The sequence below is a fragment of the Pseudophryne corroboree genome, chromosome 4 (assembly GCF_028390025.1).
Source record: "Pseudophryne corroboree isolate aPseCor3 chromosome 4, aPseCor3.hap2, whole genome shotgun sequence".
NCBI classification, from domain to species: Eukaryota; Metazoa; Chordata; class Amphibia; order Anura; family Myobatrachidae; genus Pseudophryne; species Pseudophryne corroboree.
The window spans coordinates 69,463,005-69,490,960 of NC_086447.1; the positions used below are offsets into that span (position 1 = coordinate 69,463,005).

Here is a 27,956-nt window from a genome sequence, read left to right on the forward strand (position 1 = left end):
TATACAGGGTGTAGCTACCATAGGTGCAGGGAGTGCAGCTGCTATGGGGCCCAGAGCTGAGAGGGGCCACCTTCCCTGTCACAGTTACATGTGTTATATACAAGGTGTAGCTACCATAGGTGCAGGGAGTGCAGCTGCTATGGGGCCCAGAGCTGAGAGGGGCCACCTTCCCTGTCACAGTTACATGTGTTATATACAAGGGTATAGCTACCATAGGTGCAGGGAGTGCAGCTGCTATGGGGACCAGAGCTGAGAGGGGCCACCTTCCCTGTCACAGTGTCATGTGTTATATACAAGGTGTAGCTACCATAGGTGCAGGGAGTGCTGCTGCTATGGGGCCCTAAGCTGAGAGGGGCACCCTTCACTGTACAGTTACATGTGTTATATACAGGGGTGTAGCTACCAAAGGTGCAGGGAGTGCAGCTGCGATGGGGCCCAGAGCTGAGAGGGGCCACCTTCCTGTCACAGTTACATGTGTTATATACAGGGTGTAGCTACCATAGGTGCAGAGAGTGCCGCTGCTATGGGGCCCAGAGCTGAGAGGAGCCACCTTCCCTGTCACAGTTACATGTGTTATATACAGGGTGTAGCTAGCATAGGTTCAGGGAGTGCAGCTGCTATGGGGCCCAGAGCTGAGAGGGGCCACCTTCCCTGTCACAGTTACATGTGTTCTGTACAGGGGTGTAGTTACCATAGGTGCAGAGAGTGCAGCTGCTATGGGGCCCAGAGCTGAGAGGAGCCACCTTCCCTGTCACAGTTACATGTGTTATATACAGGGTGTAGCTAGCATAGGTTCAGGGAGTGCAGCTGCTATGGGGCCCAGAGCTGAGGGGCGCCACCTTCCCTGTCACAGTTACATGTGTTATATACAGGGTGTAGCTACCATAGGTGCAGGGAGTGCCGCTGCTATGGGGCCCAAAGCTGAGAGGGGCCAGCTTCCTGTCACAGTTACATGTGTTATTATTACCAGGTGTAGCTACCATAGGTGCAGGGAGTGAAGCTACTATGGGGCCCAGAACTGAGAGGGGCCACCTTCCCTGTCACAGTTACATGTGTTATATACAGGGTGTAGCTACCATAGGTGCAGGGAGTGCAGCTGCTATGGGACCCAGAGCTGAGAGGACCTCCTTCCCTGTAACAGTTACATGTGTTATATACAGGGGTGTAGCTACCATAGGTGCAGGGACTGCAGCTACTATGGGGCCCAGAGCTGAGAGGGGCCACCTTCCCTGTCACAGTTACATGTGTTATATACAAGGGTATAGCTACCATAGGTGCAGGGAGTACAGCTGCTATGGAGCCCAGAGCTGAGAGGGGCCACCTTCCCTGTCACAGTTACATGTGTTATATACAGGGGTGTAGCTACCATAGGTGCAGGGAGTGCAGCTGCTATGGGGCCCAGAGCTGAGAGGGGCCATCTTCCCTGTCACAGTTACATGTGTTATATACAGGGTGTAGCTAGCATAGGTGCAGGGACTGCAGCTGCTATGGGGACCAGAGCTGAGAGGGGCCACCTTCCCTGTCACAGTTACATGTGTTATATACAGGGACGTAGTTACCATAGGTGCAGGGAGTCCAGCTGCTATGGAGCCCAGAGCTGAGAGGGGCCACCTTCCCTGTCACAGTTACATGTGTTATATACAGGGTGTAGCTACCATAGGTGCAGGCAGTGCAGCTGCTATGGGGCTCAGAGCTGAGAAGGCCCACCTTCCAGGTCACAGTTACATGTGTTATATACAGGGTGTAGCTATCATAGGTGCGTGCAGGGAGTGCAGCTGCTATGGGGCCCAGAGCTGAGCGGGGCCACCTTCCTTGTCACAGTTACATGTGTTATATACAAGGGTGTAGCTACCATAGGTGCAGGGAATGCAACTGCTATGGGGCCCAGAGCAGAGAGGGGCCACCCACAGTTATATGTGTTATATACAGGGTGTAGCTACCATAGGTGCAAGGAGTGCAGCTGCTATGGGGCCCAGAGCTGAGAGAGGCCACCTTCCCTGTCACAGTTACATGTGTTATATACAGGGTGTAGCTACCATAAGTGCAGGGAGTGCAGCTGCTATGGGACCCAGAGCTGAGAGGGGCCACCTTCCCTGTCACAGTTACATGAGTTATATACAGGGTGTAGCTACCATAGGTGCAGGGAGTGCAGCTGCTATGGGGCCAGAGCTGAGAGGGACCACCTTCCCTGTCACAGATACATGTATTATATACAGGGTGTAGCTACCATAGGTGCAGGGAGTGCAGCTGCTATGGGGCCTAAAGCTAAGAGGGGCAACCTTCCCTGTCACAGTTACATGTGTTATATACAGGGTGTAGCTACCATAGGTGCAGGGAGTGCAGCTGCTATGGGGCTCAGAGCTGGGAGGGGCCACCTTCCCTGTCACAGTTACATGTGTTATATACAGGGTGTAGCTACCATAGGTGCAGGGAGTGCAGCTGCTATGGGGCCCAGAGCTGGGAGGGGCCACCTTCCCTGTCACAGTTACATGTGTTATATACAGGGTGTAGCTAGCATAGGTTCAGGGAGTGCAGCTGCTATGGGGCCCAGAGCTGAGAGGGGCCACCTTCCCTGTCACAGTTACATGTGTTCTGTACAGGGGTGTAGTTACCATAGGTGCAGAGAGTGCAGCTTCTATGGGGCCCAGAGCTGAGAGGGTCCACCTTCCCTGTCACAGTTACATGTGTTATATACAGGGTGTAGCTACCATAGGTGCAGGGAGTGCAGCTGCTATGGGGCTCAGAGCTGAGAAGGCCCACCTTCCATGTCACAGTTACTTGTGTTATATACAGGGTGTAGCTATCTTAGGTGCGTGCAGGGAGTGCAGCTGCTATGGGGCCCAGAGCTGAGCGGGGCCACCTTCCTTGTCACAGTTACATGTGTTATATACAAGGGTGTAGCTACCATAGGTGCAGGGAATGCAACTGCTATGGGGCCCAGAGCAGAGAGGGGCCACCCACAGTTATATGTGTTATATACAAGGTGTAGCTACCATAGGTGCAAGGAGTGCAGCTGCTATGGGGCCCAGAGCTGAGAGAGGCCACCTTCCCTGTCACAGTTGCATGTGTTATATACAGGGTGTAGCTACCATAAGTGCAGGGAGTGCAGCTGCTATGGGACCCAGAGCTGAGAGGGGCCACCTTACCTGTCACAGTTACATGAGTTATATACAGGGTGTAGCTACCATAGGTGCAGGGAGTGCAGCTGCTATGGGGCCAGAGCTGAGAGTGGCCACCTTCCCTGTCACAGTTACATGTGTTATATACAGGGTGTAGCTACCATAGGTGCAGGGAGTGCAGCTGCTATGGGGCCCAGAGCTGGGAGGGGCCACCTTCCCTGTCACAGTTACATGTGTTATATACAGGGTGTAGCTACCATAGGTGCAGGGAGTGCCGCTGCTATGGGGCCCAGAGCTGAGAGGGGCCAGCTTCCTGTCACAGTTACATGTGTTATTATTACCAGGTGTAGCTACCATAGGTGCAGGGAGTGAAGCTACTATGGGGCCCAGAACTGAGAGGGGCCACCTTCCCTGTCACAGTTACATGTGTTATATACAGGGTGTAGCTACCATAGGTGCAGGGAGTGCAGCTGCTATGGGACCCAGAGCTGAGAGGACCTCCTTCCCTGTCACAGTTACATGTGTTATATACAGGGTGTAGCTATCATAGGTGCGTGCAGGGAGTGCAGCTGCTATGGGGCCCAGAGCTGAGCGGGGCCACCTTCCTTGTCACAGTTACATGTGTTATATACAAGGGTGTAGCTACCATAGGTGCAGGGAATGCAACTGTTATGGGGCCCAGAGCAGAGAGGGGCCACCCACAGTTATATGTGTTATATACAAGGGTGTAGCTACCATAGGTGCAGGGAGTGCAGCTGCTATGGGACCCAGAGCTGAGAGGGGCCACCTTACCTGTCACAGTTACATGAGTTATATACAGGGTGTAGCTACCATAGGTGCAGGGAGTGCAGCTGCTATGGGGCCAGAGCTGAGAAGGGCCACCTTCCCTGTCACAGTTACATGTATTATATACAGGGTGTAGCTACCATAGGTGCAGGGAGTGCAGCTGCTATGGGGCCTAAAGCTAAGAGGGGCAACCTTCCCTGTCACAGTTACATGTGTTATATACAGGGTGTAGCTACCATAGGTGCAGGGAGTGCAGCTGCTATGGGGCCCAGAGCTCGGAGGGGCCGCCTTCCCTGTCACAGTTACATGTGTTATATACAGGGTGTAGCTACCATAGGTGCAGGGAGTGCAGCTGCTATGGGGCCCATAGCTGGGAGGGGCCACCTTCCCTGTCACAGTTACATGTGTTATATACAGGGTGTAGCTACCATAGGTGCAGGGAGTCCAGCTGCTATGGTGCCCAGAGCTGAGAGGAGTCACCTTCCCTGTCACAGTTACATGTGTTATATACAGGGTGTAGCTACCATAGGTACAGGGAGTGCAGCTGCTATGGGGCCCAGAGCGGAGAGGGGCCACCTTCCCTGTTACAGTTACATGTGTTATATACAGGGTGTATCTTCCATAGGTGCAGGGAGTGCAGCTTCTATGGGGCCCAGAGCTGAGAGGGGCCACGTTCCCTGTCCCAGTTACATGTGTTATATACAGGGTGTAGCTACCATAGGTGCAGGGAGTGCAGCTGCTATGGGGCCCAGAGCAGAGAGGGGCCCCCTTCCCTGTCACAGTTACATGTGTTATATACAGGGTGTAGCTACCATAGGTGCAGAGAGTGCAGCTGCTATGGAGCCCAGAGCTGAGAGGGGCCACGTTCCCTGTCAGTTTCATGTGTTATATACAGGGTGTAGCTACCATAGGTGCAGGGAGTGCAGCTGCTATGGGGCCCAGAGCTGAGAGAGGCCACCTTCCCTGTCAGTTACATGTGTTATATACAGGTTGTAGCTACCATAGGTGCAGGGAGTGCAGCTGCTATGGAGCCCAGAGCTGAGAGAGGCCACCTTCCCTGTCACAGTTACATGTGTTATATACAGGGTGTAGCTACCATAGGTGCAGGGAGTGCAGCTGCTATGGGGCCCAGAGCTGAGAGGGGCCCCCTTCCCTGTCACAGTTACATGTGTTATATACAGGGTGTAGCTACCATAGGTGCAGAGAGTGCAGCTGCTATGGAGCCCAGAGCTGAGAGGGGCCACGTTCCCTGTCAGTTTCATGTGTTATATACAGGGTGTAGCTACCATAGGTGCAGGGAGTGCAGCTGCTATGGGGCCCAGAGCTGAGAGAGGCCACCTTCCCTGTCAGTTACATGTGTTATATACAGGGTGTAGCTACCATAGGTGCAGGCAGTGCAGCTGCTATGGGGCCCAGAGCTGAGAGGGGCCACCTTCCCTGTCACAGTTACATGTGTTATATACAGGGTGTAGCTACCATAGGTGCAGGGAGTGCAGCTGCTATGGGGCCCAGAGCTGAGAGGGACCACCTTTCCTGTCACAGTTACATGTGTTATATACATTTTTCACCATTGGGTGTTACATACTGTAGGAGTCCCTTAAAACTTTTACCTTGGGGCCTACAATATATCTACTTATGCCCCTGCCGATTGTATTGTGGTATATAATGAAGTGGAAGATACTATAATGTTACATAATATGAACTGGGCCACAGTAATGCTGCACAATATGAAGTAGAGGCACTCAAGTGATGTATAATGTGTACTGGCAGCCCTACTATGGGCCATAACGTTAACTAAGGCACTACTATGGTTTAGAAAATGTAGTAGGGTACTATTATTGGGCATAAACTTAACAACTGCTGTGGAGAGGTGTTTATCTAGAAGCATTGGGAAAGGGGCCCCTTCAAAGTGTTGCTATGGGGCCCACAATTACACACACTTGGTGGTGTTCACCAGGGTCTGCAAAGAGGTTTGGGCTTCGTTCCACCTGACACGCGGATCATTTGACTATAATTCCTAGTACGGGTGCTGATATACACTGGAGACCAGACTGAACTGGATGACGGACTGGGACTAGACGACTGACTGGATGTCGGCCTGGAACCGACAACACATGATACCAGACTGGGACCAGCTAACTGACTGGATATTGACTAGAAAAAAACTATGCAGGATACTAGACTTAGGCCCTCATTCAGGCCTGGATGAAGCCACGCGGCCACATACAGGTGGTCTGCGCATGTGCACAGGACATTGTGCGCGTGTGTGACCTTACAAATTGTGGCCACAGCTAGGAAGGATATGGCCGCTAGGGACCCTAGTGGCCAGAGTCTACACAGTGCTGCCAGCTAAAAAGGAGGGGGCCCAGCCGGAGCCTGCATAAGGGCCTCCTCCTCTCTAGAAACGCCCCTGTTCTCAGGGGTAACCAAACTGCGTAGAAGGCCATAAGCTTTTCCCCTGAGCACTCAACAAGACTGCCACTCTTTTCTGCTCAGCTACATCAGCCGCCACAAAGAACTGTTCCAGCATTCTAATGCAGAGCATCCAGGTGTCCACTTCAAGATCAAACCCATCCAGTTTTCCGACATGTGCTGCCATGCTAATGAGAACCCGCGGTTGATTGCAGTTACATGGCTATGCACCTATTGCCTCAGTTGCTTAGGTTTGCTATATCCAGAGGCGTAACTAGGGTTTGTGGAGACCAAGGCAAGATGAAGAGTGGCAAAAAAAAAAAACACCAAAAGAAGTATGTGTGCGCGTCGAAAAATGGACATGGCCACGCACCAGAAGGAGGGTGGCCACTGAAAATGGGGCGTGCCAACATGACTATCACCTACCCCCTGTGTCGTCTCTCAGCACACCTTCATTAAATTTTTGCACAGTACGCATGCAGAGTCCCCTTTTTACACAGTGCCAGATACACAGTGCCCCACAGTGCCAGATACACAGTGCCCCACAGTGCCAGATACACAGTGCCCCACAGTGCCAGATACACAGTGCCCCACAGTGCCAGATACACAGTGACAGATACATGCCCCACAGTGCCAGTTACATTGCCCCACAGTGCCAGATACATTGCCCCACAGTGCCAGATACATGCCCCACAGTGCCAGATACATGCCCCACAGTGCCAGTTACATTGCCCCACAGTGGAAGTTACATTGCCCCACAGTGCCAGATACATGCCCCACAGTGCCAGATACATGCCCCACAGTGCCAGTTACAGTGCCCCACAGTGCCAGATACATGCCCACAGTGCCAGATACATTGCCCCACAGTGCCAGATACATGCCCCACAGTGCCAGATACATGCCCCACAGTGCCAGTTACATAGCCCCACAGTGGAAGTTACATTGCCCCACAGTGCCAGATACATGCCCCACAGTGCCAGATACATGCCCCACAGTGCCAGTTACAGTGCCCCACAGTGCCAGATACATGCCCACAGTGCCAGATACATTGCCCCACAGTGCCAGATACATGCCCCACAGTGCCAGATACAAGCCCCAGAGTGCCAGATACATGCCCCACAGTGCCAGTTACATTGCCCCACAGTGGAAGTTACATTGCCCCACAGTGCCAGATACATGCCCCACAGTGCCAGATACATGCCCCACAGTGCCAGTTACAGTGCCCCACAGTGCCAGATACATGCCCACAGTGCCAGATACATGCCCCACAGTGCAAGATACATGCCCCACAGTGCAAGATACATGCCCCACAGTGCCAGATACAGTGCCCCACAGTCCCAGATACATGCCCCAGAGTGCCAGTTGCATGCCCCCCCGGGTCACTAACCACTTTCTTCCCGTTCCCTTGTGGCTGTGCTATGTGAGGGGAGGAGAGCACCTCTCCTGCCCCTCAACGCTCCAGATCTCCGGCGGCGGCTATGTAGCGCCGGTTCGCTAGCCAATCAGAGCTCGCGGACTGGCAGCCAATCAGGGGCCGGTCCGCAAGCTCTGATTGGCTAATGCCGCTGGAGACCGGACACACGCAGCGCGGCTGCTGCTGCTGGCAGCGGCGGTGAGGACATTGCGGAGAGGGAGAGATGCTGTGCTCTCCTCCCCTCACATTGCGGAGTGACGGGGGCGAGTGGGGCATGATGCCCTGGCCGCTGGCGGTGCCCCCCTCTGCTGGGCCTGCCAAGGCACCCAGGGCACGTGCCCCACTCGCCCTACTCTAGTTACGCCTCTGGCTATATCCCCCCCCCAAAAAAAAAAAAAAAAAAAACGGGCCGCAGTCACGTGGATTCTGCTGACACAGTCAAACCGCACCACACCCCTTTACATCAACCTAATAATATGGCAAATACAATGCCATGACAAACTACAAGCTGTGGCCTATATGATGTCATACCAAGAGTGGTGATGGAAAAATGGGGACATGATGGAATTAATATTAACGTACTTTTGGGCTCAGAATTTTTTTAAATGGAGCGCTGTGCAACGCACTACATGCCTTCACTGTTGTATTAACATCCACCTGGCACCTTCAGTGCACAACAGTAAAGAATAGTCTGCATTAGTTTCTACCAGTCTCTATACCAGTGTCCTGCCTTTAATAGTCTGGAAGAAGAAGGCGGGTTCAACTAGCACTCAGATTGGGATTAGTAAAAGAAGTGTAATGTTTCTAGATGCAATATGCGAGAGTCTTAAAATAGTGTGTGATAGACACAAGGGAAACTGCACAATCTGAATAACCATATTAGCATCTGCGGATCCGCTCTGTCAGTCCCTCCATTGGCTGCTTGTGTTAATTCAATATAAAATACTTTTACTTACATAACCAAACTTGTCCAACATACATCTCTTCACTCATCTCATAATATCTCCCTGTCTGACCTCTCTGCTCTGCACAAGATCTGCGTCTCTCATACACACGCATTACTTGCTCCCACTCAAAATGACAGGTCTTTTTCCAGGCTACCCCCCACTCTGTGGAATGCCCTCCCATGGCCAACAAGACTCACCTCTAGTCTTCAAACCATTCAACCGTTCCCTGAAAGCTCACCTCTTCAGACAAGCCTATCAAATTTCAGACCCACCCACATACTGTAACCTTCAATGGTTGTGTCTACAGTATGTTCCCTTTGTGATCAGGACCAAGAAGTGACGGCATGGGAGGGCAGTAGATAACTTCCACCCTTACAGCACCTAAATGTTTTCTCCGTTCTCCGTTCGTTTGAGGTTTACATCCTCTCTGTACAGTCCACACATAACCTCACATATTTTCTCTTTCTTCACTTTCACATCCTCCTGACCCTTGGCCAACATTCCTGTGTGGCCATATCACACAGCCCATTAAGAACCTTTGCAATCTGGCCGGACCCTTATGCAATAGGTAGCACCTATCCTTGTGTATCAGTGCCTATTTCCCTATAGAGTGTAACTTGCGAGCAGGGCCTTCCTATCTCTATGTTTTTACCCAGTTTTGTTCTATTACTGTTGTTCCAATTGTAAAGCTCAACGGAATATGCTACACCATATAAGAAACATAATAAGTAATAAATACATAAATAAAAGCATGAGCACCAGCATATAAAACAATGCATGACAGCGGCCAACAGTGGCCAACACAGGAACTGCAATGGAAATACATTACGCTACACTTTCAACACTTCTAGTACATACTGTATGCACATTTAGCTCACAATTGTGGATGATTTATCTTCCTGCACAATTTGATTCCCTTCTTATTACTCTCAGATGTCTCCCATGTTGACAAATATTAGTATTGTGTTTATTTAATTCCAACATCTTCCACAGCACAATTAGCTTTATTCATTCACATCTGTCCCTGCCTATGGAGCTTACAATCTAATGTTCCTAACCCAGGACAAAAACAGATAAGAAGCCAACTGAGTCCTAGGCCAGATAACCTATGAATGCTTCTATGGACAGTGTGAGGAAGCAGACACAAACAGAGGGCGCACATACAGACTCCACACAGAAACGCAGGCGATGAAGAGGTCTCTGGGTTCCAGAGCGGTAATGCTACTGTAAGCCTCGTTTCTACTCACTTTTTATAGTTCTTTTCGATGGGTGACTGTGATATCCTGTGCAGGAACTTGCAACATCCTGTGCGTTTCTTGCAGCGTCATCGTTCCAATTCTTATTTTAAAATAAAGAAATAATAAAATGATAATAATAATAATAATGTCATTATAGAAATGTAAATAATATTATCTTGGTAATATACACAGAACATATTGGGCTGATTCAGATCCGGTTGTAGTAGCGGCACCTGCGCATATGCAATACAGGTCTGCGATGCAGCACACATCAGACTGTCAGTGAAGATGGCATTTGGGGGCGGAGAGGGGGCGGCGAAGGCCTTCTTTTCGCAAAACAAAGGCATGTTGCAGCAGTTTGCGGGGGTGGGGAGTGGGGGTGTTATGGCGAGGCCAGGATCTCTGTCCGAGTTACCGGACTCTTTGTTGTTGCTACAGCAACCACCTTGTGTGACTCCATGGTTCACACAGCCAGCCAGTGGTGTTGCAGATGATCCGATATTGCATCTTTGGACGCAGTTCAGATCGGTAATGCTGCAGGAGGCGTGGCACCCCCTGCTGCATTACCGTGTTAGTGCTATCGCTGCTGCAGTAAAAGCAACTCCAACCACATCTGAATCCTTATTGTGTTACAGTCTTCATAATATTTAATTATTAAGTAGAAAACAGTGTCAAATGGGTTAAATTCACTATATATTGCTATAATACTTATTACTTTGATGGCAATATGAAGTATCTCTACATCTGCCGCTCCAGTATAAAGTACAGTAGGTATCACTGTCTAAGCACGTAGACGGGGCCAGTGCAAAGTAGAGTATTACTGTCATTAATAAATAATTGTTATTATGTCCTTGTACCAGGAGCGTAACTCCCAGAGGCCTGTGTGGTTCACAGCGGGATCCAAGTGTGACCGCTGCTCTTCCAACCGAGCTCTGCGGCGCACCCACTCTTGCTGCAGAGTTAAGGGAGGCATGTACTAAGCAGTGATAAAGGTGGAAAAGTGAGCCAGTGGAGAAGTTGCCCATGGCAACCAATCAGCATTTACGTAACATTTATAATTTGCATACTATAAAAGTATACAGAGCAGCTGTATACACAAAAGCGACCCCAATTAGCTTTGCAGTCTACCGCAGACAGCAAAGTTCCCATCATTGGTTACAATGGAGCTGCGCTAAGCTACATTCCAACCAGTGCGCTCCTCCTGATTGACAGGGCAGGAGCGCACAGCCAATCAGGAGAGCGCCATGACGTGGCGCTCCCTGATTGGCTGCTGGGACCTTCACGGACAGAAGTCACGGGGGGTCCCGACATTCGGGTTTCATGTGTAAACATGGAACCCCTTTAGTTGCGTGGCTCGGGTTTTTCTGTTTGTTTGTGTTAACAAGTCCCTGGATTACGTTGAGAAAGAACAGGACAGATCTACACCGGATTGTTTGTAAGTATAATTTTATTTTTACAGATAAACCGTGGATTCTACATGGACAAGTGGACGTGAATCGCAGCGTTGGATGTAAGTATGTGAGTGTGTAAGTGTGTGTAATTAAAATTTTACTTTCACAGTGTGTGTCTACTGTTTTTTTGGGGGGTATTTTTTTGTAGTAGAACTACAGGTACCAGCGGGCCCGTTCTTTCCCCGCATGCTGGTACTTGTGGTTCTCCAAGTACCAGTTTGCGGGGAAGGCTTGCTGGGACTTGTAGTTCTCCTACAAAAAAAAAACAATATTCTATTTTCTCATACGTCCTAGAGGATGCTGGGGTGACTTCAAGAACCATGGGGTATAGACGGGATCCGCAGGAGATATGGGCACTTTAAGACTTTCAAAGGGGTGTGAACTGGCTCCTCCCTCTATGCCCCTCCTCCAGACTCCAGTTTAGAATTGTGCTCAGGCAGACTGGATGCACTCTGAGGAGCTCTACTGAGTTTCTCTGAAAAGACTTTATGTTAGGTTTTTTATTTTCAGGGAGACCTGCTGGCTACAGGCTCTCTGCTTCGTGGGACTGAGGGGAGAGAAGTCAGACCTACTTCTGTGAGTTTAAAGGCTCTGCTTCTTTGGCTACAGGACACCATTAGCTCCTGAGGGTCTGATCGCTAGGTACGCCTAGATGCTCGTTCCCAGAGCCCGCTGTCACCCCCCTTGCAGAGCCAGAAGTCAGAAGACAGGTGAGTAGAAGAAGATCAGAAGACTTCAGTGACGGCTTTGAGGTACCGCACAGCGATCGCGCTGCGCGCCTTGATCCCACTACACAGTGGCACTGCAGGGTGCAGGGCGCGTGGGGGGGGGGGGGCACCCTGGGCAGCATATCTAGCCTCAATAACCACTGACAAGAGCGGACTACGTGCCAGGGCACTGTCCGGACCCCCGCCAGTATAATTTTTAAAAAAAAAAAGAGCGGGTCTGAAGCGCGCCATTACGGGGGCGGAGCTTAGCCCTCACAGCACACAGCCCGGCGCCATTTCTCTTCACAAGGCTGCAGAGACGCTGGTCCTTCCTCACACTGCTGTACAAGTAACAGGGTGCAAAACGGGGGGGCACAGTGATTTTAGTGCATTATATGTATATTATAAAAGCGCTGCAGGTCTGGGACATTTTTTGAGGTGTTTCAGACCGGGATTGGGTGCTGGGGTGTGAGCTGGCAATAACTCCCTCTGTGTCTCCCTGACAGGCTTTACTGTGGGTCTGTCCCCTATAGGCCCAGTGTGTTTGCGTGTGTTGCATGCACGTGTGTCGACATGTCTGAGGCGGAGTGCTCTTCCCAGGAGGAGACTATGTTAGGGACACAAACGGCTGTGGGAGTGACCCTGTCGGCACCGCCGAAACCTGATTGGGTGAATGTGTTAAGTGCTTTGAATGCTAATGTGGCTCTGATAAATAAGAGATTGGATAAATCTGAGTCTCAGAACCAGGCATGGAAGAAATCCGTAGAGGATGTGTTGTTTCAAGTTCAGACCCTCTCGGGGTCACAAAAACGTTCATTTGCCCAGCTGGCAGACACGGATACCGACACGGACACTGACTCAAGTGTTGACAATAATGATCACAAAAACTCAAGTTATTACTCTCTTGTGCTATACTAAATATATGATATGGCTGACAATAATACCAAATCTTCTATTAATTTAGTATAATAAAATTTTACTTATAAATGAAGAAATAACACAATATAAAACAAGACCAGTCTTAATACCATAAAAATCTTTGAATAAGAGTAGTAAATACTGTATATATTTATTCTACACTATAAGGAGGTGGACTTAAGCATAATCTGTGCACAGAAGTGTATGGACTATCTCTGTAAACATATATCTCAGTCCATAAATAAAAGTCAGTAAATAACTAGTAACAGCTGCCAGTGGAACCCGTACATTGATTCAGTATCCGTAAATAGTTACTTTATATCATAGTTCCTTTATAAAAGTAACCATCCGATACAGCACATTTGTCTGTGTGAGAGCTGCTCCCAACGGAATCTTACGTGAGGCTTGAGCTGGTGAAGTCAGCAGGACGAGGATCCCAGTAATTACCAAGGTGGTTTCTGGCTGTAGGGAAACCGGCACTTATGCTGGCGCCTGCTCTGAAGAGTCTTGCACGACTACTATGCTCCCTGGATCCACACCTCTACGTGCCGTATACAGGCACCGCTGAGCGGCTTATCTCCTCCCGGCAATAGTTTCCAGCAGCAAATGATGGATAAAAGCTGATATGAAGTACGGGTCCAATTCAAGCAGGGGTCCAAAACCAAAGCTTCTGATGCGTTTCGCTTCTCCCACAGGGCAGGGTCAGGACTATATGACTGTGACAGCCCACTGGGTAGATGTATGGACTCCCGCCGAAAGAACAGCAGCGGCGGCACCAGTAGCAGCATCTCGCAAACGCCAACTCTTTCCTAGGCAGGCTACGCTTTGTATCACCGGTTTCCAGAATACGCACACAGCTGAAAACCTCTTACGGCAACTGAGGAAGATCATCGCGGAATGGCTTACCCCAATTGGACTCTCCTGTGGATTTGTGGCATCGGACAACGCCAGCAATATTGTGTGTGCATTAAATCTGGGCAAATTCCAGCACGTTCCATGTTTTGCACATACCTTGAATTTGGTGGTACAGAATTTTTTAAAAAACGACAGGGGCGTGCAAGAGATGCTGTCGGTGGCCAGAAGAATTGCGGGACACTTTCGGCGTACAGGCACCACGTACAGAAGACTGGAGCAACACCAAAAACGCCTGAACCTGCCCTGCCATCATCTGAAGCAAGAAGTGGTAACGAGGTGGAATTCAACCCTATATATGCTTCAGAGGTTGGAGGAGCAGCAAAAGGCCATTCAAGCCTATACAATTCAGCACGATATAGGAGGTGGAATGCACCTGTCTCAAGCGCAGTGGAGAATGATTTCAACGTTGTGCAAGGTTCTGCTGCCCTTTGAACTTGCCACACGTGAAGTCAGTTCAGACACTGCCAGCCTGAGTCAGGTCATTCCCCTCATCAGGCTTTTGCAGAAGAAGCTGGAGACATTGAAGGAGGAGCTAACACGGAGCGATTCCGCTAGGCATGTGGGACTTGTGGATGGAGCCCTTAATTCGCTTAACAAGGATTCACGGGTGGTCAATCTGTTGAAATCAGAGCACTACATTTTGGCCACCGTGCTCGATCCTAGATTTAAAACCTACCTTGGATCTCTCTTTCCGGCAGACACAAGTCTGCTGGGGTTCAAAGACCTGCTGGTGAGAAAATTGTCAAGTCAAGCGGAACGCGACCTGTCAACATCTCCTCCTTCACATTCTCCCACAACTGGGGGTGCGAGGAAAAGGCTCAGAATTCCGAGCCCACCCGCTGGCGGTGATGCAGGGCAGTCTGGAGCGACTGCTGATGCTGACATCTGGTCCGGACTGAAGGACCTGTCAACGATTACGGACATGTCGTCTACTGTCACTGCATATGATTCTCTCCCCATTGAAAGAATGGTGGAGGATTATATGAGTGACCGCATCCAAGTAGGCACGTCACACAGTCCGTACTTATACTGGCAGGAAAAAGAGGCAATTTGGAGGCCCTTGCACAAACTGGCTTTATTCTACCTAAGTTGCCCTCCCACAAGTGTGTACTCCGAAAGAGTGTTTAGTGCCGCCGCTCACCTTGTCAGCAATCGGCGTACATGGTTACTTCCAGAAAATGTGGAGAAGATGATGTTCATTAAAATGAATTATAATCAATTCCTCCGTGGAGACATTGACCAGCAGCAATTGCCTCCACAAAGTACACATGGATCTGAGATGGTGGATTCCAGTGGGGACGAATTGATAATCTGTGAGGAGGGGGATGTACACGGTGATATATCGGAGGATGATGATGAGGTGGACATCTTGCCTCTGTAGAGCCAGTTTGTGCAAGGAGAGATTAATTGCTTCTTTTTTGGTGGGGGTTCAAACCAACCCGTCATTTCAGTCACAGTCGTGTGGCAGACCCTGTCACTGAAATGATGGGTTGGTTAAAGTGTGCATGTCCTGTTTATACAACATAAGGGTGGGTGGGAGGGCCCAAGGACAATTCCATCTTGCACCTCTTTTTTCTTTAATTTTTCTTTGCGTCATGTGCTGTTTGGGGAGGTTTTTTTGGAAGGGACATCCTGCGTGACACTGCAGTGCCACTCCTAGATGGGCCCGGTGTTTGTGTCGGCCACTAGGGTCGCTTATCTTACTCACACAGCTACCTCATTGCGCCTCTTTTTTTCTTTGCGTCATGTGCTGTTTGGGGAGGGTTTTTTGGAAGGGCCATCCTGCGTGACACTGCAGTGCCACTCCTAGATGGGCCCGGTGTTTGTGTCGGCCACTAGGGTCGCTTATCTTACTCACACAGCTACCTCATTGCGCCTCTTTTTTTCTTTGCGTCATGTGCTGTTTGGGGAGGGTTTTTTGGAAGGGACATCCTGCGTGACACTGCAGTGCCACTCCTAGATGGGCCAGGTGTTTGTGTCGGCCACTAGGGTCGCTTAGCTTAGTCATCCAGCGACCTCGGTGCAAATTTTAGGACTAAAAATAATATTGTGAGGTGTGAGGTATTCAGAATAGACTGAAAATGAGTGGAAATTATGGTTTTTGAGGTTAATAATACTTTGGGATCAAAATGACCCCCAAATTCTATGATTTAAGCTGTTTTTTAGTGTTTTTTGAAAAAAAAACACCCGAATCCAAAACACACCCGAATCCGACAAAAAAAATTCGGTGAGGTTTTGCCAAAACGCGGTCGAACCCAAAACACGGCCGCGGAACCGAACCCAAAACCAAAACACAAAACCCGAAAAATTTCAAGTGCACATCTCTAATCTCAAACTCTTCAGTCAATTCTGGGCATCGTTCGGCCCTGGACCCATGGGTTTTAGAAATAGTGTCCTAGGGGTACAAACTGGAGTGTCAAGACGTTCCCCCTCACCTTTTTTTCAAATCGGCCTTACCAGCTTCTCTTCTGGACAGGGAGGTGGTATGCGCCGCAATACAAAAATTGTGTCACAATCAAGTCATTGTCAGGGTTCCCTTATCGCAACAGGGAGAAGGCTTTTATTCGAGCCTGTTCGTGGTCCCGAAGCCAGATGGCTCGGTCAGACCAATCCTGAACCTCAAATCCCTCAATTTCTACCTAAAAAAATTCAAATTCAAGATGGAATCTCTCCGGGCAGTGATCTCCAGTCTGGAGGAGGGGGATTTTATGGTATCAGTGGACATAAAGGATGCCTACTTACATGTTCCCATTTATCCTCCACATCAGGCTTACCTGAGGTTTGCAGTTCAGGATTGTCATTACCAATTTCAGACATTGCCGTTTGGTCTGTCCACGGCTCCGAGGATTTTCACCAAAGTAATGGCCGAAATGATGGTTCTCCTGTGCAAGCAAGGAGTCACAATTATCCCGTACTTGGACGATCTCCTGATAAAGGCGAGAACCAAGGACCAATTACTGCAGAACATTACGCTCTCCCTGACAATTCTGCAGCAACATGGTTGGCTCCTGAACTTTCCAAAATCACAGTTGGTTCCGACGAGACGGCTGTCGTTTATGGGAATGATTCTGGACACAGACTTACAGAGAGTTTTTCTTCCAGTAGAAAAGGCGCTGGAAATTCAGAACCTGATCAAACAAATTCTGAAGCCAGCGAGAGTATCGATCCATCAATGCACTCGGTTGCTGGGGAAGATGGTGGCGGCTGTTGCCTTATAGGTAATTGTCTGCACTTAGTATAATATTAGGGCAATGGATATTGTCTGAATCAAAATATAATTCATTATAAATAGGCGATGTTACCATAGTGGACAGTATACTGGATATATATAGTAAGGAATAGATATGAAATAAGTTTGAATGTATGAGGTAATGTTTAGCTGATTTAAGAGATTAGGTTTGTGTATGTGTTTATATAGATATACTGTATATTTGTGTTTTACAGCAAGATGGTAAAAAATAGTGTAGGGAACAGGTTTATTCTGCTCTAGTCATAAATAAGGCCAGAGAGGTTACAGTAAGATCAAGAGTCATTGTAGAGAAAAGGTATTAGGCCATAAATGATAATAGGTATGTGACAGAGCTCTGTTGGTCATTGGAATTCACAGGTGTGCTTACAGTAGATCAGAATCTACTGGTTTGTCTATTGTCCAGTGAAGGTTAAAAGCTAGGGAGTATAAATTAACTACTATGAAAAGAGATCACATCCATTGATAAAACATTGTGTAACCGACCCCAGGAAAACTTGTCAATACAACAGAACTTTGGATGAAAAGACATTCCAGATTTTACAATACTATACTTGCTTAAGGCAGTGTGGACACCACACTTTTATGACACCATGCCTCCGTGAACAGGACACGACAGCCCAGTTCAATGTTTGTTTTATTACACCTTGGAATCTGACAAACCTATAATTACCTATTCCATTGGAAACTATGAGAATATGATAGTTTGAATTGGTAAAATATGAGATAAAAGGACCAGACTTGTAGTTAGGAGTTAGAAGGAAGAGGGAGAGGGAGAAGAAGAAGGAGAAGGAAGGAAGTCAGTCAGGAGGAGAAGTCATGGAGAACATGCAGAAGGAATGATTCTTGGGATGGCAATCTTTAACTTGCAAGTATAAATATGATAATAATTGAAACTGTTTGTGAAACTTATGTCATGTTGTTTTATGTTATGTAACGAAGGAAACATAGCATAGCTTAATATAATTATAATTAGTATATATATCACTACTGTGTATATCTTATTCTGTACGATTTGATCTGCCTGTAAATAAAGAATCATATAAAAAGAGCGGTAATATTCAAGCTTGAACTCTCTTTAAGGAATCTTAACTTCATAATTTCATAAGTCATATATATATAAGGACTGCATATATTTATCAGCCAATTAATTTGTAAGCCTGACATAATATATTTGCAGATATATATGATGCCTACTTACATGTTCCCATTTATCCTCCACATCAGGCTTACCTGAGGTTTGCAGTTCAGGATTGTCATTACCAATTTCAGACATTGCCGTTTGGTCTGTCCACGGCTCCGAGGATTTTCACCAAAGTAATGGCCGAAATGATGGTTCTCCTGTGCAAGCAAGGAGTCACAATTATCCCGTACTTGGACGATCTCCTGATAAAGGCGAGAACCAAGGACCAATTACTGCAGAACATTACGCTCTCCCTGACAATTCTGCAGCAACATGGTTGGCTCCTGAACTTTCCAAAATCACAGTTGGTTCCGACGAGACGGCTGTCGTTTATGGGAATGATTCTGGACACAGACTTACAGAGAGTTTTTCTTCCAGTAGAAAAGGCGCTGGAAATTCAGAACCTGATCAAACAAATTCTGAAGCCAGCGAGAGTATCGATCCATCAATGCACTCGGTTGCTGGGGAAGATGGTGGCGGCCTACGAGGCCATTCAGTTTGGCAGATTCCATGCCAGAGTGTTTCAGTGGGACCTGTTGGACAAGTGGTCCGTGTCCCATCTGCACATGCACCGAAGAATAATCCTGTCTTCCAAGACCAGAATCTCACTCCTGTGGTGGCTGTACAGCTCTCACCTCCTAGAGGGACGCAGGTTCGGGATCCAGGACTGGATCTTAGTGACCACAGATGCGAGTCTCCGAGGCTGGGGAGCAGTCACACAGGGGGTAAGCTTCCAGGGAAGATGGTCAAGCCAGGAAATTTGTCTACACATAAACGTTCTGGAGCTAAGGGCCATTTACAATGGCTTTCTGCAAGCAGAACATCTTCTTCACTATCGGCCCGTCTTGATTCAGTCGGACAATGTAACAGCAGTAGCGTACATAAACCGCCAGGACGGAACAAAGAGCAGAGCGGCAATGGCATAGGCCATAAAGGTTCTCCGCTGGGCGGAAAGGCATACAAGCGCTCTGTCAGCGATCTTCATTCCAGGAGTGGACAACTGGGAAGCAGACTTCCTCAGCAGACACGATCTCCATCCAGGAGAGTGGGGTCTTCATCAAGAGGTCTTTGCAGAAGTGACAAGTCTTTGGGGAATTCCTCAAATAGACATGATGGCGTCTCGCCTCAACAAAAAACATCAGAGATATTGTTCCAGATCGAGAGACCCTCAAGCAATAGCAGTGGACACCGTGGGTGTTTCAGTCGGTGTATGTGTTTCCTCCGCTTCCACTCGTTCCAAAAGTGATAAAGATCATAAGAAGAACAAAGTTTCAAACCGATCCTCATTGTTCTAGACTGGCCAAGGAGGGCTTGGTATCCAGATCTTCAGGAATTACTCATAGGAGATCCCTGGCCCCTTCCTCTACGAGAGGATCTGTTACAGCAGGGGCCGTGCGTGTTCCAAGACTTACCACGACTTCGTTTGACGGCCTGGAGGTTGAACGCCGGATCCTAGCCCGAAAGGGTATTCCCAAGGAAGTCATCCCCACTCTTATTCAGGCCAGGAAAGGTGTAACGTCTAAACATTACCACCGTCTTTGGAGAAAATACGTGTCTTGGCATGAATCCAAGAAGGTTCCTACGGAAGAATTTCAGTTGGGACGTTTTCTCCATTTTCTACAAGCCGGTGTGGATGCGGGCCTAAAGTTGGGCTCCACTAAAGTACAAATTTCGGCCTTATCGGTTTTCTTCCAGAAACAACTGGCCTCCCTTCCAGAAGTTCAGACTTTTGTGATAGGCGTGTTGCACATCCAACCGTCCTTTGTGCCCCCTGTGGCACAGTGGGATCTTAACGTGGTGTTGCAATTCCTTCAATTTCATTGGTTTGAACCTTTACAGAAAGTAGAGCTGAAATTCCTCACTTGGAAAGTGGTCATGCTGTTGGCCTTGGCATCTGCAAGGCAGGTGTCTGAATTGGCGGCCTTGTCTCACAAGAGCCCTTATTTGATCTTCCATGAAGATAGAGCAGAGTTGAGGACTCGTCAGCAATTTCTGCCGAAAGTTGTTTCGTCGCTCAACTTGAACCAACCTATTGTGGTGCCAGTTGCTACTGACGCCTTGCTGGAATCGAAGTTTCTAGACGTTGTCAGAGCTTTGAAAATTTATGTGGCCAGAACGGCTCAGTTTAGGAAAACGGAGGCTCTGTTTGTCCTGTATGTTCCCAACAAAATTGGGGCTCCTGCTTCCAAGCAAACTATTGCGCGCTGGATCTGTCATACGATTCAGCAGGCTCATTCTACGGCTGGATTGCCGTTACCGAAATCGGTGAAGGCCCATTCTACCAGAAAGGTGGGCTCGTCCTGGGCGGCTGCCCGGGGGGTCTCGGCATTACAGCTTTGCCGAGCGGCTACTTGGTCGGGTTCAAACACCTTTGCGAAGTTCTACAAGTTTGATACCCTGGCTGATGAGGACCTCATGTTTGGTCAATCGGTGCTGCAGAGTCATCCGCACTCTCCCGCCCGTTCTAGAGCTTTGGTATAAACCCCATGGTTCTTGAAGTGACCCCAGCATCCTCTAGGACGTATGAGAAAATAGGATTTTAATACCTACCGGTAAATCGTTTTCTCTTAGTCCGTAGAGGATGCTGGGCGCCCGTGCCAGTGCGTACTGCATCTGCAGTTATTAGTTGTGGTTGCACACATGTTGTGTTACGTTTATAGTCAGCCTGTTGCTGATGTTGTTCATGCCGTTGACTTGCGTTGTGTTAAATGCCATGTTGTACGGCGTGCTTGAGGTGTGAGCTGGTATGTATCTCACCTTAGTTTAACAATAGATCCTTTTCCTCGAAATGTCCGTCTTCCTGGGCACAGTTCCTATAACTGGAGTCTGGAGGAGGGGCATAGAGGGAGGCAGAGCCGGATTAAGGCTTCGGGGGGCCCGGGGTACTTAAAACAAGGGTGCCCTAAGGTCTAAAATTCAAATCAGTATATATATATATATATATATATGTAAATGGCACACACTGTAAAATTTGAACTAGGGGAGGATCGGGTAGCTTGGATATATTATATTCTGAGTATTATATATATATATATATATATATACACACAAACTGTTCACTCGGCACTCAATACTGTATACAGGTATTTTCTTGCTGCGGTGCCCTCCGTGGGTAGACGGCCCTATCCTTTATAGAACACAAATCCGGCGGCACTCAAGCAGACTATTACAACCAGTTATACAAAAGGTATCTGTTTAATTCATCCTACGGCGTTTCGGGGTAACACTCCATCGTCAGGGACAAAGCGTTTTACAAGCAGCAAATAATTGCAAAGCGTTTTACAAGCAGCATAAACGGATCTCACTGATCCGTGCATGCCTATCCAAAAAGCAGGTCTATTTTAAAACTGCTTTTTTTTACGAATTGTAACATTTCCCGGCAGTCTTTGGCTATTGCCGGCAGTGATTGTGAATATGAATTCTTAGTAAATTACCGAGTTGTATAAAATAACAGGCGTGTTTGACCGATGGTGTATTCATTCGTATTTGTGAACTCTGCCGTTAAAACAAATATGAATGCCCTCATCTCTGCCAAGATTTTTGTTTAGTAAATTCCCGAGATGACTCTTTGAAAAAAAAAAAAAAAACTCTGCAAAAATCGAGACCTTAGTAAATATACCCCCTAGGGTGGTGTTTTGCGTCCCCTTTCCAAACCCCGTGTCCATAGGCCCCCTTTGTAAAATTACTTCCGTCCCCCCATCAAAAATAGCATCACAAGTGGAAAGAGATTATCAGCATCATCAAGCTCCACCCCCCTAGTGGTGATAGATTCCAGTGGCGGCACTGGCGTATTTATAATGGGTGCAGTATTTGTGGTGCACATGGGCCTGGGGACCAGGGGGGCCCACATCGCACACCCTGCACCCATTGTTTTCAAAACTTACCCTCCGAAGTCCCCTGTCGGCTGCAGAAATCACCAGGAAAATGGCATATTCACGACGATTCGCACATGCGCACTACGGTAATCATTGGGAAAATGACCAATGTGCCGTTTTATTTTCCTGGAGGTCTGCGCATGCATACTATAGTCTGGGACAGCGCTAGGGTCCTCTAGTGCCCAGAGTATACAGCGCTCCTGGCAAGAGAGGAGGAGGCCCAGACAGAGTCTGTACACTGGCCCACTCCTCTCTAGATGCGCCCCTGAGTGGCAGAGCCCTCACCCCCAATGTCAATGGGCCCCACTGTTTATTGCCCCCTCCACATGTGTCACTGTACACGTCATTTTAAATATACCTCCCCAGTCAAAAAAAAAAAACATTTTGTGGGTTATCAATCACACCCACTTACCTACCCCAAAAGATGACCCCATCCCCCATCCGTTACTCCTAACTTAGCCCCCCCCCCAGGGGTTAAAGTGAGCCGGAACGGGGCGGAACTGCGTTCCGTCAGTTCCACTTGGAGACGGATCGCAGTTCCGCCTCCTCCGGCTCACCTCACCCCATGTCTCCCCGGCGCCGCACAGGAAGATGATGGGCGCCCGCTGAGATTGTGTTACCAGCGGGCGCCCGTCTCCCTGCACAGCGGCAGCCGGAGGTAGGAGCTCAGGACTGAGCTCCGGCTTCTGGCGGCTTCTGTGCGCGCTATCCCATAGTGCCAATGAGCGGGTGCACAGAAGACTGCTGCGGCCGGACACGGAGTGGGGGTTGGTAAGTATAGTGTGTTGTGTTTTTTTATTTTTTATTTGTGTAACAGCGCATCTACCGGGGGGAAAACTACTGGGGGGCACACTACTGAGGGGCATCTACTGGGGGGGGCATTACTACTGGGGGCAAACTACTGGGGGGATTACTACTGGGGGAAAACTACTGGGGGGGCATTACTACTGGGGGGCAAACTACTGAGGGGCATCTACTGGGGGCAAACTACTGTGGGCATTACTACTGGGGGGTATCTACTGGGGGGCAAACTACTGGGGGACATTACTACTGGGGCAAGCTACTGGGGGCAAACTACAGGAGGGCATTACTACTGGGGGCGTAACTACAGGGGCTAAACTACTGGGGGCATTACTACTTGGAGGCATTACTACTGGGGGCTAAACTACAAGGGGGCATAACTACAGGGGCTAAACGACTGGGGGCATTACTACAGGCAACATTACTACTGGGGGCAATACTACACAGTGGCATTACCATTAAGGGCATTACTACTGGGGGCACTACTAATGAGGGCATTGTAAAGGGGGCACTTCATAAGGGGCATCACTCCTGGGGACATAAGATGCACTGCTATTGCGGGCATTGCATAAGGGGCACCACTACTATGGGCTCTATATAAGGGGCACTACCACTGTGGGCATTGTCTAAGAGGCGCTACTGCTGTGGGCATTGTGTGTATTATGGGGTGCTACTACTGTGGGCATTATTACTATTGTGTAACACGCCCCTTTTTGCGGCGCGCGCCTATGGCGCACACAATACCTTTGCTACATTGGTGCCGTGAGGAGGGGGGGTGAGTTCCACCACCTCTCTAGGACCACTTTAAGCACTGCCCCCCCCCACCCCACCTTATAGCAGAGTGCAGCGGAGCATGAGTCAGGCGGACTGATTGTCAGCCTTCCCTGCCGCAGCTGATCCAGTGCATGCAGTGATGTTGGCATTCACAGACTGCAATATCACTCTTGGGGGGGCTGCAGCAGCAAGAGGAAATCCATTTTGCACTTGTGTAGAATGCATTTCCTCCATAACAGATGGGAAAGCAGTAGGCGTGATGGACGTATGGGATACAACCTGGTCAGGTAACTATCTATACGGGGTCCATGATGAAGGTTTGAGTATTTCCTGAATTTCAGCAATTTGTCCAAGGAGAATACTGAAGTTCTTGGAATCCTGGCATTTTGGGGAAGTCAATGTTTCAGACTATATTACCAGCTTGATAGCTGCTTCCTTGAAGTCCAAGAATGGGAGGTCTGGTAATTGCATCCTCAGCATATGCAGATAGGTTCACCATAGCCATTGGATCCTTCAGTGAACTGAGATACCAAAGCCTTGTTCACAGTCTTTATTTAATTGTCATTGACTCTTTGAATAGCATGTAAGGCCTCTTGCAAGCTTAAAGCATTGTCCCATAGAGTTTCTCCTGGTTGCAATTTCTAGTTGTAGAACTTACTTAGTTCGGAGATGGGTGTACCTCAAACGTAGTGGCCAGTCTTTGCAGAACCTGATCTACCTTCTGTCTCTTTTCCAAAAGCCACGAGGTAACTTCCCTAAGGGCAGATCGTCTAGATGTTGGTCTCTTAACTAGATGGGCCAAGTGGTTCTTATCTGCCGACAAATTCTATGTTTTTTTGTTTCTAAGTGAAACATTGATTTCATTGTATACTTGATTTCAGTTAAACTGCTTCTGTGAGAGGGTATCCGGACTCTAGGGGGTATATTTACTAAGCTCCCGATTTTGACCGAGATGCCGTTTTTTCATCAAAGTGTCATCTCGGTCAATCTCGGTCATTTACTAAACACTAATCACGGCAGTGATGAGGGCATTCGTAATTTTTTTCTAGTTCAGGTAAAAAATTACGAATGAATACACCATCGGTCAAATTACGCCTGTTTAAGTATGAATCTCGGTCATTTACTAAGAAGTGCAAAGCAAAAAAACCCAAAACACTGCCGTGAAAAATTACAATTCGTAAAAAAGTCCTAAAAAAAAAACAGACCTGCTTTTTTTATTCGTGATTTGAGATGCATGCAGGGATCCATGAGATCCGTGCATGTATATCAGTGGGAAGGGGTTGGAAAGTGTTTTTTTTTGCCAAAAAAAATTGCGTGGGGTCCCCCCTCCTAAGCATAACCAGCCTCGGGCTCTTTGAGCCGATCCTGGTTGCAGAAATATGGGGAAAAAAATGACAGGGGTTCCCCCATATTTAAGCAACCAGCATCGGGCTCCACTAGCTGGACAGATAATGCCACAGCCGGGGGTCACTTTTATATAGCGCCCTGCGGCCGTGGCATCAAAAATCCAACTAGTCACCCCTGGCCGGGGTACCCTGGGGGAGTGGGGACCCCTTCAATCAAGGGGTCCCCCCCCCCCCAGCCACCCAAGGGCCAGGGGTGAAGCCCGAGGCTGTCCCCCCCCATCCAATGGGCTGCGGATGGGAGGGCTGATAGCCTTTGTTGTAAAATAAAAGATATTGTTTTTAGTAGCAGTACTACAAGTCCCAGCAAGCCTCCCCCGCATGCTTGTACTTGGAGAACCACAAGTACCAGCATGCGGCGGAAAAACGGGCCCGCTGGTACCTGTAGTACTACCACTAAAAAAATACCCAAAAAAACACAAGACACACACACCGTGAAAGTATAATTTTATTACATACATATACACATACATACATACTTACCTTATGTTCCCACGCAGGTCGGTCCTCTTCTCCAGTAGAATCCAAGGGGTACCTGTTGAAGAAATTCTACTCACCAGATCCAGTGGTCCAGGCTCCTCGGCAAATCCAGGGATAATCCACGTACTTGAATAAAACAAAAAAACGGTTGCCCGACCACGAACTGAAAGGTGACCCATGTTTGCACATGGGTCACCTTTCCACGAATGCCAGAAACCCACTTTGCCTTCTGGCTAAGTGGGTTTCTTCAGCCAATCAGGGAGTGCCACGTTGTAGCACTCTCCTGATCAGCTGTGTGCTGCTGTCCTCACTGACAGGCAGCACGCGGCAGTGTTACAATGTAGCGCCTATGCGCTACATTGTAACCAATGATGGGAACTTTCTGCTCAGCGGTGACGTCACTTTAGGTCAACCGCAGGGCAGAAAGTTCACATCATTGGTTACAATGTAGCGCATAGGCGCTACATTGTAACACTGCCGCGTGCTGCCTGTCAGTGAGGACAGCAGCACACAGCTGATCAGGAGAGTGCTACAACGTGGCACTCCCTGATTGGCTGAAGAAACCCACTTAGCCAGAAGGCAAAGTGGGTTTCTGGCATTCGTGGAAAGGTGACCCATGTGTCACCTTTCAGTTCGTGGTCGGGCTACTAAAAACAATATCTTTTATTTTACAACAAAGGCTATCAGCCCTCCCATCCGCAGCCCATTGGATGGGGGGGGACAGCCTCGGGCTTCACCCCTGGCCCTTGGGTGGCTGGGGGGGGGGGACCCCTTGATTGAAGGGGTCCCCACTCCCCCAGGGTACCCCGGCCAGGGGTGACTAGTTGGATTTTTGATGCCACGGCCGCAGGGCGCTATATAAAAGTGACCCCCGGCTGTGGCATTATCTGTCCAGCTAGTGGAGCCCGGTGCTGGTTTTAAAAATACGGGGGACCCCTACTCTTTTTGTCCCCCGTATTTTTGGGACCAGGACCAGGCGCAGAGCCCGATGCTGGTTGCTTAAATATGGGGGAACCCCTGTCATTTTTTTCCCCATATTTCTGCAACCAGGATCGGCTCAAAGAGCCCGAGGCTGGTTATGCTTAGGAGGGGGGACCCCACGCAATTTTTTTTAGGATTTTACTTTGTTTAATTTAAAAAAAAAAAAAAATACGAACCCCAGCACGGATCACACAGATCCGGCCGAGATTGATTGTAAAAAAAAACGGCAGTGTTTTGCTAATCACTGCCGTCAAATTAGGTAAAAAAACACGAATGACATCGACATCGGAAGAAAAGAAAAATACGAATACGACAGCTTAGTAAATCCATCGTAATCAATTCAAAAAGTTGCAGTTTTACACTGTCGATGTCATTCGTGATTGAACTTTGACCTATTTTCGGAAATTACGAATGTTAGTAAATGTACCCCTAGGTCGATAAAACTTAGTTCGACACACATTAGGTCGGCATGAGTTTAAAATGTATTTTTTTTAAACGTTTTCATACTATACAATCCACGTGGACTACGATTGGGAACGGTAACCTGGCCCGAAGCATGACGAGCAAAGCGAGCCATGCGAGGGGGCACGGTGCAATAATTGGGGTTCCCGGTCACTTTTTGAAGAAAACAACACCAAAAAAACATTATAAACCCATGTCGACCTAATGGCCGCGTCAACATTTTTCTGGTTTCGACCTAGTCAATGTTGACCAATAGGTGGCCACCTAATGTCTGTTGACCTAGACACTGTCGATCCTAAGTCCCATACCCCTGTGAGAGCCATGTGGTGAAGTAGTAGGGTAGAGTAATCGGTTTGATTTGAACCATTGTGGAAGTTTATTGTCCCATTCCGCTGCAGTCACTGTTTGATGAGTCTGCTGAAGTTTTCTGTTCCCTTATCATCTTTCCCTGTGATTATGGATTCCTCCTTACTTTATCGCTGGTATCCTGTTCTTGTGATGCAAAATATGACACACAGGTAAGTATGTGCTAACTGTAGGTTGAACACCTTCCCGGTTCACTGTGGTCTAGTCTCTAAAAGCAGGTTCTTTAGATTCTTCAGCATGGGATACGGTCTTTAGGTCCACCACACTTAGGTCGACAGTCCTTAGGTCGACCACTGTTGGTCGACATGCATTAGGTTGACATGGTCACTAGGTCGGCATGGACTATGTCGACATGGAAATAGGTCAACATGCGTTTTTCACATGTAAACATTTTTATTTTACTTTTTCATATTTTACGATCCACGTGGACTACAATTGGGAACGGTAACCTGTGACGAGCGCAGCGGTAACAGAGTG

General features: G+C 48.4%; 1 protein-coding gene across 1 annotated transcript in view; it reads right to left on the reverse strand.

Moving 5' to 3' along the window:
• The window catches only part of LOC134911113 (allurin-like), a 151,009-nt gene that overhangs the window by 29,780 nt on the left and 93,273 nt on the right, over window positions 1-27,956 (reverse strand). Inside the window, exon 5 of the mRNA XM_063919484.1 lies at window positions 9,926-10,016. Coding sequence (XP_063775554.1) covers window positions 9,926-10,016 — 91 coding nt within the window. The remainder of the gene's footprint in view (window positions 1-9,925; window positions 10,017-27,956) is intronic.